General features: G+C 43.1%; 1 protein-coding gene across 1 annotated transcript in view; it reads right to left on the reverse strand.

The window, feature by feature from the left end:
• Nucleotides 1–18,158, reverse strand: part of LOC110529367 (glutamate receptor ionotropic, kainate 2) — a 176,921-nt gene that overhangs the window by 21,313 nt on the left and 137,450 nt on the right. Inside the window, exons 14-16 of the mRNA XM_021611507.3 lie at nucleotides 6,665–6,783; nucleotides 4,329–4,546; nucleotides 1,943–2,168 (exon numbers count right to left, since the gene is read on the reverse strand). Coding sequence (XP_021467182.1) covers nucleotides 1,943–2,168; nucleotides 4,329–4,546; nucleotides 6,665–6,783 — 563 coding nt within the window. The remainder of the gene's footprint in view (nucleotides 1–1,942; nucleotides 2,169–4,328; nucleotides 4,547–6,664; nucleotides 6,784–18,158) is intronic.

Here is an 18,158-nt window from a genome sequence, read left to right on the forward strand (position 1 = left end):
AACCTGATGGAGTCTGCAAAAGACCTGAGACTGGGACGGAGATTTGTCTTCCAACAAGACAATGATCCAAAACATAAAGCAAAATCTACAATGGAATGGTTCAAAAATAAACATATCCAGGTGTTAGAATGGCCAAGTCAAAGTCCAGACCTGAATCCAATCGAGAATCTGTGGAAAGAACTGAAAACTGCTGTTCACAAATGCTCTCCATCCAACCTCACTGAGCTCGAGCTGTTTTGCAAGGAGGAATGGGAAAAAATGTCAGTCTCTCGATGTGCAAAACTGATAGAGACATACCCCAAGCGACTTACAGCTGTAATCTCAGCAAAAGGTGGCGCTACAAAGTATTAACTTAAGGGGGCTGAATAATTTTGCACGCCCAATTTTTCAGTTTTTGATTTGTTAAAAAAGTTTGAAATATCCAATAAATGTCGTTCCACTTCATGATTGTGTCCCACTTGTTGTTGATTCTTCACAAAAAAATACAGTTTTATATCTTTATGTTTGAAGCCTGAAATATGGCAAAAGGTCGCAAAGTTCAAGGGGGCCGAATACTTTCGCAAGGCACTGTATATATATATATATATATATATATATATATATATATATATATATATATATTATACATATATGTATATATATACACACACAGTAAACATATATATATATATATTTTCTATTATCAATATCAGTGTCCACTACTAATAACCATACATACATTTTTGTTTGTCCCACCATTCTATGTAAACCCTTAGACACTGTCGTGCGTGAAATACTCAGGAGGGCGGACATTTCTGAGATACTGGAACCGGCGCTCCTGCCACCAATAACAGCCGAGTCATGTCAGCAACACACAGTATCCCTGCAGACCCATAACCACCAATACTAATCAACAGTGGACAGGTTCAGATGTTTTGATGGCGTTCATAATTCTGGTGATGGATGAGGCCATTATAGGGTAGGGACAGTTATCTGCAGCCTCATCACTAACCCTAGAATTATAAAACACTAGCAGCAGCTCTCCTCCTGTTTCCTCTGGAGTCCATGAGATGTGACCTGCACACATACAGTATACAGTATGGGCCGTATCAAGCGTTTCAGAGTAGGCATGTTGATCTAGAATATAGGTACCGCCTTTACATGAGATTTTGTTCATCATTATCCGAAATATGATATGTTTCAGGAAAACGGGCCCAGCACCTTCTCTGTTGTACAGAATCTTCACAGGCCAAGGAAAAAAGTTGTCCCAACAGAAAAAGCTGGTTATGTGAGGTGGATTATCATATACCGTACGTGTCAAGTGGAACAGTGTTAACACTGAAATGCCAGAGTTAAATCTGTTACTTCGTGATCCTGTCGGGCATGATATTTTCACATTTGATTTCAAGCTGTACAAATCAAAAATACGTTTATTATAAGTACAATTATCTTAATGTGTAGAGAAATCCTAGATACTGTGTGAAATTCCTACATTTTTCTTATTGTCCATTTCCCCTTCACTTTAACCCTTACCTCCTGACCTCATTCATAACACTTCCTTGTTCAGCCCTTTCAGTTAGGCATACAGTGTGTTATCACTCTCTGTCTACAACAACCCAAACTCCAACTTTCATTTATCAGCTTAATCTGATATTTAATTTTATTTTACCTTCATTTAACAAGGCAAGTCAGTTAAGAACAAATTCTTATTTTCAATGACGGCCTAGGTACAGCCTGGGTTAACTGCCTTGTTCAGGGGCAGAACGACAGATTTTTACCTTGTCAGCTTGGGGATTTGATCTTGCAACCTTTCGGATACTAGTCCAACGCTCTATCCACTAGGCTACCTGCCGCCCCAGTAACATACATTGCCATTGACAGGTAGAAGGGGATATAGGAGATATAAGCAATTTAGCCAATATGGATGATAGACTATATAGACAACAAGGACAATAGACCTTACCCATGGGTGTCCCCACGCCGTAGGCCTTGGAGTCGATGAGGCCTCCTATCTGGGTGAGGTTGCAGTTGCGCTGGGTGACGAACTCGATGGTGGTGGACTCCATGAGGAAGGCGTAGTCTGAGGTGAGCACGCGCTGGATTCCTGCGTCTATGTCTTTCACCATCACTGACGATCGCCGGCTGTTCATGAACTCCCACATCTTATCGTAGGTGGAGATCTTAGTCTTCTGAGAAACGACCAGAGGAAGAAAATGTGACAGATTAATCTAATGATAGTAATGAATAAACTATTGGATGTACAGTACATAGAGCTGGCCTTTTCCAGTACATAGCGCTGGCCTTTTCCAGTACATAGAGCTGGCCTTTTCCAGTACATAGAGCTGGCCTTTTCCAGTACATAGAGCTGGCCTTTTCAGTACATAGAGCTGGCCTTTTCCAGTACATAGAGCTGGCCTTTTCCAGTACATCACGCTGGCCTTTTCCATTACATAGAGCTGGCCTTTTCCAGTACATAGAGCTGGCCTTTTCCAGTACATAGCGCTGGCCTTTTCCAGTACATAGAGCTGGCCTTTTCCAGTACATAGAGCTGGCCTTTTCCAGTACATAGCGCTGGCCTTTTCCAGTACATAGAGCTGGCCTTTTCCAGTACATCACGCTGGCCTTTTCCAGTACATAGAGCTGGCCTTTTCCAGTACATAGCGCTGGCCTTTTCCAGTACATCACGCTGGCCTTTTCCAGTACATAGAGCTGGCCTTTTCCAGTACATAGAGCTGGCCTTTTCCAGTACATAGAGCTGGCCTTTTCCAGTACATCACGCTGGCCTTTTCCAGTACATCACGCTGGCCTTTTCCAGTACATAGAGCTGGCCTTTTCCAGTACATAGCGCTGGCCTTTTCCAGTACATCACGCTGGCCTTTTCCAGTACATAGAGCTGGCCTTTTCCAGTACATAGCGCTGGCCTTTTCCAGTACATAGAGCTGGCCTTTTCCAGTACATCACGCTGGCCTTTTCCAGTACATAGAGCTGTCCTTTTCCAGTACATAGTGCTGGCCTTTTCCAGTACATAGCGCTGGCCTTTTCCAGTACATAGAGCTGTCCTTTTCCAGTACATAGAGCTGGCCTTTTCCAGTACATAGCGCTGGCCTTTTCCAGTACATAGAGCTGGCCTTTTCCAGTACATAGAGCTGGCCTTTTCCAGTACATAGAGCTGGCCTTTTCCAGTACATAGAGCTGGCCTTTTCCAGTACATCACGCTGGCCTTTTCCAGTACATCACGCTGGCCTTTTCCAGTACATAGAGCTGGCCTTTTCCAGTACATAGCGCTGGCCTTTTCCAGTACATCACGCTGGCCTTTTCCAGTACATAGAGCTGGCCTTTTCCAGTACATAGCGCTGGCCTTTTCCAGTACATCACGCTGGCCTTTTCCAGTACATAGAGCTGGCCTTTTCCAGTACATAGTGCTGGCCTTTTCCAGTACATAGCGCTGGCCTTTTCCAGTACATAGAGCTGGCCTTTTCCAGTACATCACGCTGGCCTTTTCCAGTACATCACGCTGGCCTTTTCCAGTACATAGCGCCGGCCTTTTCCAGTACATAGCGCTGGCCTTTTCCAGTACATAGAGCTAGCCTTTTCCAGTACATAGCGCTGGCCTTTTCCAGTACATAGCGCTGGCCTTTTCCAGTACATCACGCTGGCCTTTTCCAGTACATAGCGCTGGCCTTTTCCAGTACATAGCGCTGGCCTTTTCCAGTACATAGAGCTAGCCTTTTCCAGTACATAGAGCTGGCCTTTTCCAGTACATAGCGCTGGCCTTTTCCAGTACATAGAGCTAGCCTTTTCCAGTACATAGCGCTGGCCTTTTCCAGTAGCTCAAAGTGCTTGACATAGAATGTGGAAATGACCTTATCAAATCAAATCCAATGTTTTTGCTCACATACACGTGTTTAGCAGATGTTATTGTGGGTGTAGCGAAATGCTTGTGATCATCGCCAATCAGAGTCTAGTTGCTCTAAAGCAGGGTTGAGTCCAACGCTTCTTCTAGAGATCTGCTGTCCTGAAAGCTTTCGCTCCAACACAAATATAGCATACCTGATTCTACTAAATGGCTCCTCATCAGAACCTTAACCAGCTGAATCAGGTGTGTTATATTTGAGTTGGAGCAGATGCCTTTTTCCACAGCAGACACTTATTAAAATGACTAGCACTTTCCATGTCAATGTGACCTTGTCAAATAAATGCTTTGTAAAGAACAACAAAATAACTTGTGTGAAAAATATCAATATTTTCAGCAGCATAAGAAAACACAGTTTGAACTGGTTTCTCCACAACCACAACGCCTCAGAAGGCCACTTGTCGCATACAGCTCAATGGTTCGCCCAACTAGCTACCTTAAAGAAGGTCATGGTTGATCCGTCCTCCACCACTCCGTACAGGATCTTGGTCTGTTTGGCCAGGTCGTCTGCTGAGTCGATGGGCGACTCCATGCGCTCCACGGTGAGGAAGGCAGCCAGGTTGGCCGTGTAGGAGGAGATGATGATCAGGGTGAAGAACCACCAGATGCCTCCCACAATCCTGGTGGACAGGGCCTTGGGCATGAGCTCTGAGCCTGGGTTAGAAGGTGAGGAAAGGGGGGTAGGAAGTAGAGACAGATAAAAAGACTTCCAGAAGATGCAGTTGGGAGAAGATAGTATCTCCATGGAGAAGATATCCATACACTGTAGTGGGTAGCATCTACAAAGATCTGTGGGAGTTGTTTGGGCTGTATATTGAGTTGTTTGGGGTGTATATTGTGCACTGTGGATCACCCGGAAGTAGGCCGAATCCAGGCACCTGAGACAGTCTGTCTGAGACCAAGAATGGTTGATAGGTGTTATACTAAAGCTAGGACTTGGGTAATAAGGGTCTGGTTTCCCAGACCAGATTAATACCACTCCTGGACTAAAAAGCATATTGAATGAAGAATATCCATAGACAGAGAATTTTTGTTCTAAAATAGGCTTCACCTGGTCCAAGAAAGGTGTACTCATTCAACTTACCATCCGTTATCACAAATGAGTCACATCTTTGAATTTACATGTTAACATTTTACAATAAGCAACTTTTGTGGAAACAGACAAACTGGATGGGTCTGACTGTCATGTACCCAAGATAACCTCACATCCTGACCCCATGTCCCACTACTCTCTGGGTGCTGATTGGCTGTGGGCAATGGGAGAGTACTCTGTGTAGTGGCACATGACACCAACCTGTCATTGTTTTTTTTGTTTTTTTGATGGGGTGGATCAGCTTCAACATTACAAATAGGTAGCGGCTTCTATTAACGTAATTTTTTACATCATTTCCAATCCCCCATATATATTTTTTATAAATATATATATTTTTTATATACACACTACCGGTCAAAAGTTTTAGAACACCTACTCATTCAAGGCTTTAAAAAAAATGATTTTCTACATTGTAGAATAATAGTGAAGACATCAAAACTATGAAATAACACATATGGAATCATGTAGTAACCAAACAAGTATAAGCCAAATCAAGATTCTTCAAAGTAGCCACCCTTTGCCTTGATGACAGCTTTGCACACTCTTGGCAATCTCTCAACCAGCTTCATGAGGAATGCATTTCCCACAGTCTTGAAGGAGTTCCCGCATATGCTGAGCACTTGTTGGTTTCTTTTCCTTCACTCTGCGGTTCAACTCATCCCAAACCATCTCAATTGGATTGAGGTCATCTGATGCAACACTCCATCACTCTCCTTCTTGGTTAAACAGCCCTTACACAGCCTGGAGGTGTGTTTTGGGTCATTGTCCTGTTGAAAAACAAATGATAGTCCCACTAAACGCAAGCCAGATGGGATGGCGTATCGCTGCAGAATGCTGCAGTAGCCATGCTGGTTAAGTGTGCCTTGAATTCTAAATAAATCACAGACTGTGTCACCAGCAAAGCACACCATCACACCTCCTCCTCCATGCTTCACGGTGGGAACCACACATGCGTCTCACAAACCTACTCTGCGTCTCACAAAGACATGGAGGTTGGAACCAAAAATCTCAAATTCCACTCAGACGTTTTTATATATATTTATTTATTTATTTTCCTTTATTATTTTACCCTAACCCTACCACCCCTCCCCTAATTGGAGTAAACTAATGGACAACAACACTTAGGCTTCTACCTCCAGCTTATACACATACTATATACATTTTATGTACACAGTATATTTTACATTAGTTATCTTTTGTTTGTTTTTAGCCCCATCCTTCATATACCATCCTTCATATACATATACTTCATATACTTAATTGAACTGCATCTTTTAAGGCTAAACTAAGCCTTTTCTAAGCCCTTTATAAAGCATGTATAGATGCCACGTAAATATGTTTTTCTTTCCATCTACACTATTAAGAAAAAACTGTTCTAAAATTGTTCTTCGGCTGTCCCCATGTGAGAACCATTTTTGGCTCCAGGTAGAACCCTTTAAGGTTCCATGTAGAACCCTCTGTGGAAAGGGGTCTACCTGGAACCAAAAAGGGTTCACCTATGTAAACAGTCAAAGAATCCTTTTCGGTTTTCGATAGCACTTTTTTTTCTAAGAGTGTAGCAGCACACACCCAGAGACCCCTGTGTGTACCCCGGAGCCTGGCCTAAAACCTTGGCCCTTGGCCCCCAGAGAGAGTAGGACACAGAGATAGCCACAGCACCAGCAGGCTGAGGCAACTACCTTGCTGCATGAGAGCCCCGACGCCGAACCAGAAACTATTGAGCAGTGTAAAATTGTTTTCCACCACGTCCGAGTCTGGGTTGCACGGATGGGGGTTGTACCACTCGTACGGGCTGAACCTGTGGTTGGAGAGAACACACAGACAGTTCAGTCAAACAGAATAACATTAGTGGCCTCTACAATCTCTTCTCTATCCAGTTAAACACACAAAATTCCTTTACTTAAAAAAAAGAACATCGCTTGAGGTCGATTTCCTAAAAATAGATACATGTACTGTATATCTGGAGTCATATTCCTGTTAGGCTGAGAGAGGATCTAATGTCAGATGATTTGGATCTAATATGGCTACAGGTTAATCTACCTCACCTAAAGCCTATTCTTGTATGAAGTTTCTATAGACCAACAAGTGCTAAAAGTCAGTATTTGGACTATAATGTATGTATGAAATGTTGGATAATGTACAGTGGGGCAAAAAAGTATTTAGTCAGCCACCAATTGTGCAAGTTCTCCCACTTAAAAATATGAGAGAGGCCTGTAATTTTCATCATATGTACACTTCAACTATGACAGACAAAATGAGAAAAAAAATCCAGAAAATCACATTGTAGGATTTTTTTATTAATTGATTTGCAAATTATGGTGGAAAATAAGTATTTGGTCAATAACAAAAGTTTATCTCAATACTTTGTTATATACCCTCTGTTGGCAATGACAGAGGTCAAACGTTTTCTGTAAGTCTTAACAAGGTTTCACACACTGTTGCTGGTATTTTGGCCCATTCCTTCATGCAGATCTCCTCTAGAGCAGTGATGTTTTGGGGCTGTTGCTGGGCAACACAGACTTTCAACTCCCTCCAAAGATTTTCTATGGGGTTGAGATCTGGAGACTGGCTAGGTCACTCCAGGACCTTGAAATGCTTCTCACGAAGCCACTCCTTCGTTGCCCGGGCGGTGTGTTTGGGATCATTGTCATGCTGAAAGACCCAGCCACGTTTCATCTTCAATGCCCTTGCTGATGGAAGGAGGTTCTCACTCAAAATCTCATGATACATGGCCCCATTCATTCTTTCCTTTATACGGATCAGTCGTCCTGGTCCCTTTGCAGAAAAACTGCCCCAAAGCATGATGTTTCCACCCCCATGCTTCATAGTAGGTATGGTGTTCTTTGGATGCAACTCAGCATTCTTTGCCCTCCAAACACGACGAGTTGAGTTTTTACCAAAAAGTTCTATTTTGGTTTCATCTGACCATATGACATTCTCTCAATCTTCTTCCGGATCATCCAAATGCTCTCTAGCAAACTTCAGACGGGCCTGGACATGTACTGGCTTAAGCAGGGGGACACGTCTGGCACTGCAGGATTTGAGTCCCTGGCGGCGTAGTGTGTTACTGATGGTAGGCTTTGTTACTTTGGTCCCAGCTCTCTGCAGGTCATTCACTAGGTCCCCCCGTGTGGTTTTGTGATAATTTTGACCCCACGGGGTGAGATCTTGCGTGGAGCCCCAGATCGAGGGAGATTATCAGTGGTCTTGTATGTCTTCCATTTCCTAATAATTGCTCCCACAGTTGATTTCTTCAAACCAAGCTGCTTACCTATTGCAGATTCAGTCTTCCCAGCCTGGTGCAGGTCTACAATTTTGTTTCTGGTGTCCTTTGACAGCTCTTTGGTCTTGGCCATAGTGGAGTTTGGATTGTGACTGTTTGAGGTTGTGGACAAGTGTCTTTTATACTGAGAACAAGTTCAAACAGGTGCCATTAATACAGGTAACGAGTGGAGGACAGAGGAGCCTCTTAAAGAAGAAGTTACAGGTCTGTGAGAGCCAGAATTCTTGCTTGTTTGTAGGTGACAAAATACTTATTTTCCACCATAATTTGCAAATAAAAAAATAAAAAATCCTACAATGTGAATTTCTGGATTTTTTTTTTCATTTAGTCTGTCATAGTTAAAGTGTACCTATGATGAAAATTACAGGCCTCTCTCATATTTTTAAGTGGGAGAACTTGCACAATTGCTTGCTGACTAAATACTTTTTTGCCCCACTGTATGTGTTATCAATAGAGTTGATGACTGGTTGTCATCAAGCTGCCTACTCAAAAAGAAGCTGCAAGCTGTAACCAGTGCTTGCAATCTGGTTCAAGTTATCAGTCAATCTACCTGGGTATTTACAAACAAAACATGAACTAAATCATCCACATGTATTGATCACATCTTTACTAATGTTGCAGAAATCTTCTCTAAAACAGTATCCACACATGCGCCAATCAAGAAACGGACTGTGAGAACTGCGAAATCCCCATGGATAGATGACGAATTGAACAACGATATGGCTGAGAGGGATGAGGCAAAGGGAATAGCAAAAAAGTCTGACAACACAGCGGACTGGCAAATGTGCAGTCAACTGAGAAATCAAGTAAATAAACTAAACAAAAAGAAGAAGAAATGTACTATGGAACAAGGATAAATTATATAAAGAATGATAATAAACAGCTCTGTAGTACTATAAATGAAATTCTAGGCAAAAAAGCAATCTTGGTTCCACCCTTCATTGAGGCAGATGGCTTGTTCATAACAACACCCTTTGATATAGTCAACCACTTTAGTAACGTTTTTGTTGATAAGACTAGCAAACTTAGGTAAGTCACGCAAACAACAAATGCTGAGCCTTAGTCATGCATAATGGATTAAATAATGAAAGACAAGCACTGTAGTTTTGAATTCCACAAAGGGGGTGTAGAAGAGGTGATATATTTTTTTGCAATCTATAAATAAGGCCAAACCATCAGGAACCGACAACATGGATGGTAAATTGCGGAGGTTGGTAGTGTAGTACATTGTGACTCCTGTTTGACACATCTTCAATTTAAGCCTAGAGTACAGTGTGGGCCCTCAGACATGGAGGGAGGCAAAGGTCATTCCGCTACCCAAGAATAGCAGAGTACCCTTTAATGCTTTTAACAGCCGATCAATCAGCCTGCTGAAAGTGCTTAGTAAACTTTAAGAAAAAAATGTCTGATCAAATACAAAGTTATTTTCCAGAAAACAAACTAACAACAGAGTTTCAGGGAAGGGCACTCAACATGCTCGGCACTGACACAAATAACAGGTGATTGGCTGAAAGAAATGGGTAGAAACGGTCTCTGCCTAGCCTCTGTCTCTGCCTCCCCTGTCTCCACTGGGATTCTCTGCCTCAGCCTCCAGTATCTATGCTGCAATAGTCTATGTGCCAGCGGGCTAGGGTCAGTCTGTTATATCTGGTATAATTCTCCTGTCTTACCTGGTGTCCTGTCTGAATTTAAGTATGCTCCCTCTAATTCTCTCTCTCTTCCTCTCTCCCTCCCGGAGGACCTGAGCACCTGGACCATACCTTAGGACTACCTGGCCTGATATCTCCTGGCTGTCCCCAGTCCACCTGGTCAACTGCTCTGCCTGCGGCTAAGGAACACTGACTGACCTGTTCACCGGACGTGCTACCATGTCCCGGACCTGCTGTTTTTGACTCTCTTTCTCTACCGCACCTGCTGTCTCGACCTCTGAATGCTCGGCTATGAAAAGCCAACTTCCATTTACTCCTGAGGTGCTGACCTATTGCACCCTCTACAACCTCTGTGATTATTATTTGACCCTGCTGGTTGTCTATAAACTTTTGAACATCTTGAAGAACAAACTGGCCTTAATGGCCATGTACTCTTATAATCTGCACCTGGCACAGCCTGAAGAGGACTGGCCACCCCTCAAAGCCTGGTTCCTCTCTAGGTTTCTTCCTAGGTTCCTGCCTTTCTAGGGAGTTTTTCCTAGCCACCGTGCTTCTACATCTGTATTGCTTGTTGTTTGGGGTTTTAGGCTGGGTCTCTGTATAGCACTTGGTGACAATTCATTTGATTGTGGGAGCTGTTTTGTTAGACTTCAGTGCAGCTTTTGATGCCATTGATCATAACCTATTGGTGAAAAAACGTAGGTGTTATGGATTTTCATCCTCTGCCTTATTGTGGATTGACAGTTAGCTATCTAATAGAACACAGAGGGTTTTCGTTAATGGAAGCCTCTCTCATGAAAATTCAGTTGAGTGTGGTGTACCTCAGGGCAGCCGGCTAGGGCCAATATTGTTTTCTAATTTTACAAATGCCCTTCCACTGACCTTGAATAAAGTCTGTGTGTCTCTGTACGCTGATGACAGTATACACTTCAGCTGCAACAGTAAAATAAATAACTGAGACACTTAACATAGAATAGGTAACTAGCAATAGGCTGGTGCAAAATATCGAAATAACTGAAAGCATATTTTTTGGGACAAATCACTTGCTCAACGCTGAACCTCCTTTGGAGCTATTATTGATTAATGTGGCTATTGAGCAAGTTTAGGAGACTAAACTGCTGGGTGTCACCCTAGATAGCAAGCTGTCATGGTCAAAACATATAGACTCAATGGTTGCTAAAATGGGAAGAAGTCTGTCCACGATAAGGAGTTGCTCTGCCTTCTTGACATCTCAGTCGACCAGACAAGTCCTACAGGCCCTAGTTTTGTCACACCTGGACTAATTCCCAGTTGTGTGGTCATGTGCTGCAAAGAAGGACATAGGTCAATTGCAGTTGGTCCAGAACAAAGCAACATGTATCGCACTTAGATGTACACAGAGAGATAGTGTCAGTAACATTCATGTCAGTCTCTCCTGGCTCAAAGTTGTATATAGGCCTTCAGTGGAGAACCTATAGGCCTTCAGTGGAGAACCTATAGGCCTTCAGTGGTGAACCTATAGGCCTTCAGTGGAGAACCTATAGGCCTTCAGTGGAGAACCTACAGGCCTTCAGTGTGTGACAGGTTAGTACAATGATGAACCTACTGTATAGGCCTTCAGTGGTGAACCTAGTGTATAGGCCTTCAGTGGTGAACCTAGTGTATAGGCCTTCAGTGGTGAACCTAGTGTGTGACAGGTTTGTGATTCTGAAAGGACAACAACCGTAATACTAGCGCACTCCTGTAGGAGAGAGCACTTTTTGTAAAACACAAAGGGTCAGTGGTGTAGTGGAGGGTTTACACAGGTATAAGCGGTATGCCCACTTTTTTTCAGTGGGCATTGCTTATACTCACTGTTTAATCCCTACTTATGCATATCAAAGTAGTGTAGTGGAGGTATACGACTTATCCATTATGTAGTACAATAGATAAATCATGCACAAAGTAGCCTACACAATGGCAAAGCACTTGCAATATATTCACATATGCGCCGCACACATAGCTTAGTTTCAGCATAATTTAATCTGCAGGCAGTAAGTGTGCAGCTCTCAACTTGTTTTGTCATGGAGCAGCTCACAGAAGAATGACATCGGTATCCGGTAGGGTAGGAAAGATGTTTCAACTTATCTACCAGTAAATGCTAACTAAGGCAACAATGGGTATGCAAACCAGGTATTGAAATAGTCAGAAGTGTTGGTTCGTAGGCTATTTGTGATGTGCAATTGTCATCATGTGCTGTTTGCATCAGGGGCGTAAACATGGATGGGCCTGGGTGGACAGAGGCCCAACCACTGGGGAGCCAGGCCTTCACAGGCCCACCCACTGGGGAGCCAGGCCCTCACAGGCCCACCCACTGGGGAGCCAGGACCACCCACTGGGGAGCCAGGCCCACCCACTGGGGAGCCAGGCCCTCACAGGCCCACCCACTGGGGAGCCAGGCCCACCCACTGGGGAGCCAGGCCCTCACAGGCCCACCCACTGGGGAGCCAGGCCCACCCACTGGGGAGCCAGGCCCTCACAGGCCCACTCAATCACATTGATGTGGGTTAAGCATTGTTGTGGACTTAGACCATCACATTTGTGAGTGGTGAACCTTTAAAAGAAAAAAGGTGTGATTTTGAGAGTGAAAATCTGAATAATCTATAGGAGAAAAAAAACATAAGAAAACAGGCTTTTTCACACAGGGGGCCTTTCCTTTGCTGGGGGGCCGTTTGGGGAACTTTGTGGCAAAATTAGACTATTCCCACTTCTCCAGGCACCACTACACCCCTGCATAGAGCCAATGGGAAGACAGCAGTCACACACAGCGTGATGTTAAAGCATCACTACACCCCTGCATAGAGCCGATGGAAAGACAGCAGTCACACACAGCGTGATGTTAAAGCATCACTACACCCCTGCATAGAGCCGATGGGAAGACAGCAGTCACACACAGCGTGATGTTAAAGCACCACTACACCCCTGCATAGAGCCGATGGGAAGACAGCAGTCACACACAGCGTGATGTTAAAGCATCACTACACCCCTGCATAGAGCAGATGGAAAGACAGCAGTCACACACAGCGTGATGTTAAAGCACCACTACACCCCTGCATAGAGCCGATGGGAAGACAGCAGTCACACACAGCGTGATGTTAAAGCACCACTACACCCCTGCATAGAGCCGATGGAAAGACAGCAGTCACACACAGCGTGATGTTAAAGCACCACTACACCCCTGCATAGAGCCGATGGGAAGACAGCAGTCACACACAGCATGATGTTAAAGCACCACTACACCCCTGCATAGAGCCGATGGGAAGACAGCAGTCACACACAGCGTGATGTTAAAGCACCACTACACCCCTGCATAGAGCCGATGGAAAGACAGCAGTCACACACAGCGTGATGTTAAAGCACCACTACACCCCTGCATAGAGCCGATGGAAAGACATCAGTCACACACAGCATGATGTTAAAGTACCACTACACCCCTGCATAGAGCCGATGGGAAGACAGCAGTCACACACAGCGTGATGTCAAAGGATAAGCAGTCCATAAACTCTGACATAATAAGCCAGTAGGTCCCAACCATAAGAATACAAAAACACAAGCAATCTAAACATACATCTAAGCATTTCCCAATCTAAATTTACACCCATTGCAAAAAATATTTCACATTTAGCACACAAAGTAACCGGTGACCTAAAGTTTACAGTGGAACTGACAGTGTTTTAACTACTTTGCAGATATGAAACAAACAGACAATCATAATATCAGTCAAAAATGTTAAATTCCCAGTTTATGCTACAAAAGCAACTTTATAAGAGGTATTAAAAATAGGTTCTATTTGACTCAACGTTCCATGACGTTCCATGAAGTTATTTTTGGCAGAATAGATGGATGCAGTTCAATGCCTGATTCATATAATTCACCAATACATTTCTTGGTAGTCCAAAACATATTGCTATCAGGTTGTAAATCCCAGCTGGCCTTATACATTGTTTGCTTCCTCCATTTGGGATTCACTGTTTCAGATTCAATGACTCAAAATTCTGGACAAAAACAAAAACAATGTAACTAAGGCTGGGAATGTCAATACAATCAAACTATCAAGGGCAATGATCAGAAGTCAGTCATGATGTGGCTAATAGGCTAGTGTAACTATTTATGTAGCAAGCTAAAAACATGGAGCCTAACAGCTAGCTTCTTGGAGGATGTCATGTCATCCCATTGGAGGAGTGGGTGAGTTTTTCCCCTCATATCGTTTTTTGGTGGCTATACACAGCTAGAGATGCAGGCGTCATTGGGTCAGCTAGAAAGAACTTAAACGACTGTTGTGCAGTTAGCATATCTCCTGCATTCACAAATTCACTCTGGCGATTTACTCCGATTTCAGAGCACTCTCGTCTGAGTATGCCAAAGTGCAGAACAACTGATGAATTTACAAACGCGCAACACCTGCTGAATATGACCAGTGTCAGTAAACGCAGGCAAAGAAAGTCATAGTTAATCACAAAGCTCTAGATAACATGTAAACAGCCTAACCAGCTCTGCTAGGGCAAGTAGGGCATATTCCAGTCACAACTTGCAGACTTGTTTACGTGCTGCTGTGCATTTTGTTGCTCACCTTACTTTGCTACCTGACAACTTTACGGTTTTTACTTTTTAATTACCATTTATATTATTAGTTTTTCCCTCACTCAACTTTTTTTCATTCAACTTTGGGTTTTCAAAGCCAAAAGGCTTCGGAGCCATCATCGACTCAGTGGGTTTTGTCCAACATGTCTCCGGACCTACTCACTGCCACAGTCATACTCTGGACCTAGTTTTGTCCCGTGGAATAAATGTTGTGGATCTTAATGTTTTTCCTCATAATCCTGGACTATAGGACCACAATTTTATTACGTTTGCAATCGCAACAAATAATCTGCTCAGACCCTAACCAAGGATCATCAAGTCGTTCTATAAATTCTCAGACAACACAAAGATTCCTTGATGCCCTTCCAGACTCCCTCTGCCTACCCAAGGATGTCAGATTACAAATTAACCACCTAATTTCATAAGAAACTAGCTCTCTGGTATACAGAAAATACCCGAGCTCTGAAGCAAGCTTCCAGAAAATTGGTATGGAAATGGCGCCACACCAAACTGGAAGTCTTCCGACTAGCTTGGTAAGACAGTACTGCAGTTTCAAAGAGTTTCAAAGAGCATTTTCAAAGAGCCCTCACTGCTGCTCAATCATCCTATTTTTCCAATTTAATTGAGGAAAATAAGAACAATCCTAAATGTATTTTTGATACTGTCGCAAAGCTAACTAAAAAGCAGCATTCCCCAAGAGAGGATGGCTTTCACTTGTGGTAAATTCATTAGAAAGCAAATTACAGACTCCTCTTTAAATCTGCGTATTCCTCCAAAGCTCAGTTTTCCTGAGTCTACACAACTCTGCCAGGACCTAGGATCAAGGGAGACACTCAAGTGTTTTAGTACTATATCTCTCGATGATGAAAATAATCATGGCCTCTAAACCTTCCAGCTGCATACTGGGCCCTATTCCAACTAAACTACTGAAAGAGCTGCTTCCTGTGCTTGGCCCTCCTATGTTGAACATAATAAACGGCTCTCTATCCACCGGATGTGTACCAAACTCACTAAAAGTGGCAGTAATAAAGCCTCTCTTGAAAAAGCCAAACATTGGCCAAGAAAATATAAATCGGCCAATATCGAGTCTCCCATTCCTCTCAATAAAAATAAAAAAGCTGTTGCACAGCAACTCACTGCTTTCCTGAAGACAAACAATGTATACGAAACGCTTCAATCTGGTTTTAGACCCCATCATAGAACTGAGACTGCACTTGTGAAGGTGGTAAAGGATCTTTTAATGGCGTCAGACCGAGGTTCTGTATCTGTCCTCGTGCTCCTAGACCTTAGTGCTGCTTTTGATACCATCGATCACCACTTTTTTTAGAGAGATTGGAAACCCAAATTGGTCTACACGGACAAGTTCTGACCTGGATTAGATCTTATCTGTCAGAAAGATATCAGTTTGTCTCTGTGGATGGTTTGTCCTCTGACAAATCAACTGTATATTTCGGTGTTCCTCAAGGTTCGGTGTTCCTCAAGGTTCCACTCACCAGATGATGATCATTTGAAACTTAACTTCTTGTTGAAAGTTATCTTTGAAAAGGGAGAAGCTAACAAATTAGCAAAAAGATCTTCTTTGATAACACCTGTTGCAGCTGCTGCAAACTAGCCGACAACAAAAGCTAGCTAGCTAGACCTTGGGAAAACTACTGCTCGCTATTAGCCTTCAAGAAGGCAGTTTCCATACGTTTTTGTAAAAACGGTCCCACTCATTAAGTCAAAATGTGATTGGTTGATTCCACTGCCACTCCAAAATGACCTATGTTGAGTGGCAGATGCCTTTATCTAGCTTCTGATGGCCTAGCCAATGGCTGACTTAGCAAGCAACTGTAGCATTACCTCCCCAGAGACCCCCCCCAAAAAACCTGATTGGATATTTTTTTCTCTTCAGTGTTAACCTTTTCCTTTCCAATAAATATTTTTTATCATTATTATCATTATTATTATTCTATTATTCTAATAATTATTTTATAAATCCTTAGAACTTCTCTGAAGGCGTAGAAGGCCAATTGTTCCCCACTGTGTTTGCGTTAGTAATAACTCAATTTGACCTCAGCATGCGTTTTTTCACAATAATGAATGTCTAAGGAATCCATATGTTGTTCTGAAATATAAACACAGAAATACCGGACATTTTGAACTCTTATTATTTGGTGATTTGACAAAATTAAAATCATGGTCTTAAATTGGACTCGCTTTTTTCTGGTCCTGGTCTTGACTTGGTCTCGGTCTTGACTCGGTCCCCCCCCCCCCCCCCCCCCACCTCCACCCCCAGTCTTGGTCTTGTCTCGGACTCGAATTGACGCCCTTACAAGCTTTTACTCTGGCCTTAGATTCCTATTCTCCACTGGAGACCAAACACAAATAATTTCCCCTTTCCCCTAGATCAACATATTGACGTATTCAAATGCCTTCAGTTTATTGTGAGGCCCGATCGATGGAGTGGAATAACACTGTCACTGGAGATAACGTCCCCATCCCTGATCATCTATGGAGCTCATTGAGATTCATCGACTCCCCCTCTCCCTCGACTCCCCCTTCTTCTCTACCTTCTTCCTTCCTGATGCCTCCAGACTCCCTCATGCCCTCCCTATTCCTCCTTTATTATGGTAGCCCTTAACTGCAGTCAAATGTCATAGTGGCTTCATGGGTGTAATGTTATTAATATATTTAATAATTTCATAATTAATACACTTTTTTTATACGCAGAAAGTCAGGTGTTTCAATGTCAAACGGTTTTGATATATTTCCGTCTTCTGTTCTTTATATGAAATGTAATATTGGGATGCAAACTCAAAACATAATACATTTCAACTCTATATCTGCCATGGTATATGTATATTCTTTGTTTAAGACCATAACCATCTGTGTGAGGTGTATACTTTTGGTTCAAATTAGATTTGTTTAAGTCTACCAAGAAACACTCTGTGACCCTGATTTAGCCCACTCCAGTAAAAGCTTATTAAGTGAGAGTGGCATCAAATTAGCAGTGTGATTGGATTAGCATTAGGCATCAGAACCTGAGAGTGTGATTTGGTTAGCATTAGGCATCAGGACCTGAGAGTGTGATTGGATTAGCATTAGGCATCAGGACCTGAGAGTGTGATTGGGTTAGCATTAGGCATCAGAACCTGAGAGTGTGATTTGGTTAGCAATAGGCATCAGGACCTGTGTGTGTGATTGGGTTAGCATTAGGCATCAGGACCTTAGCGTGGGATTGGGTTAGTATTAGGTATCAGGACCTGTGTGTGTGATTGGGTTAGCATTGGGCATCAGGACCTTAGCGTGGGATTGGGTTAGTATTAGGTATCAGGACCTGTGTGTGTGATTGGGTTAGCATTGGGCATCAGGACCTTAGAGTGGGATTGGGTTAGCATTAGGCATCAGGACCTGAGAGTGTGATTTGGTTAGCAATAGGCATCAGGACCTGTGTGTGTGATTGGGTTAGCATTAGGCATCAGGACCTTAGAGTGGGATTGGGTTAGCTTTAGGCATCAGGACCTGAGAGTGGGATTGGGTTAGCATTAGGCATCTGGACCTGAGAGTGGGATTGGGTTAGTATTAGGCATCAGGACCTGAGAGTGGGATTGGGTTAGCATTAGGCATCAGGACCTGAGAGTGGGATTGGGTTAGCATTAA

Source organism: Oncorhynchus mykiss, chromosome 8, assembly GCF_057628025.1.
Source record: "Oncorhynchus mykiss isolate SJ-2025 chromosome 8, ASM5762802v1, whole genome shotgun sequence".
NCBI classification, from domain to species: domain Eukaryota; kingdom Metazoa; phylum Chordata; class Actinopteri; order Salmoniformes; family Salmonidae; genus Oncorhynchus; species Oncorhynchus mykiss.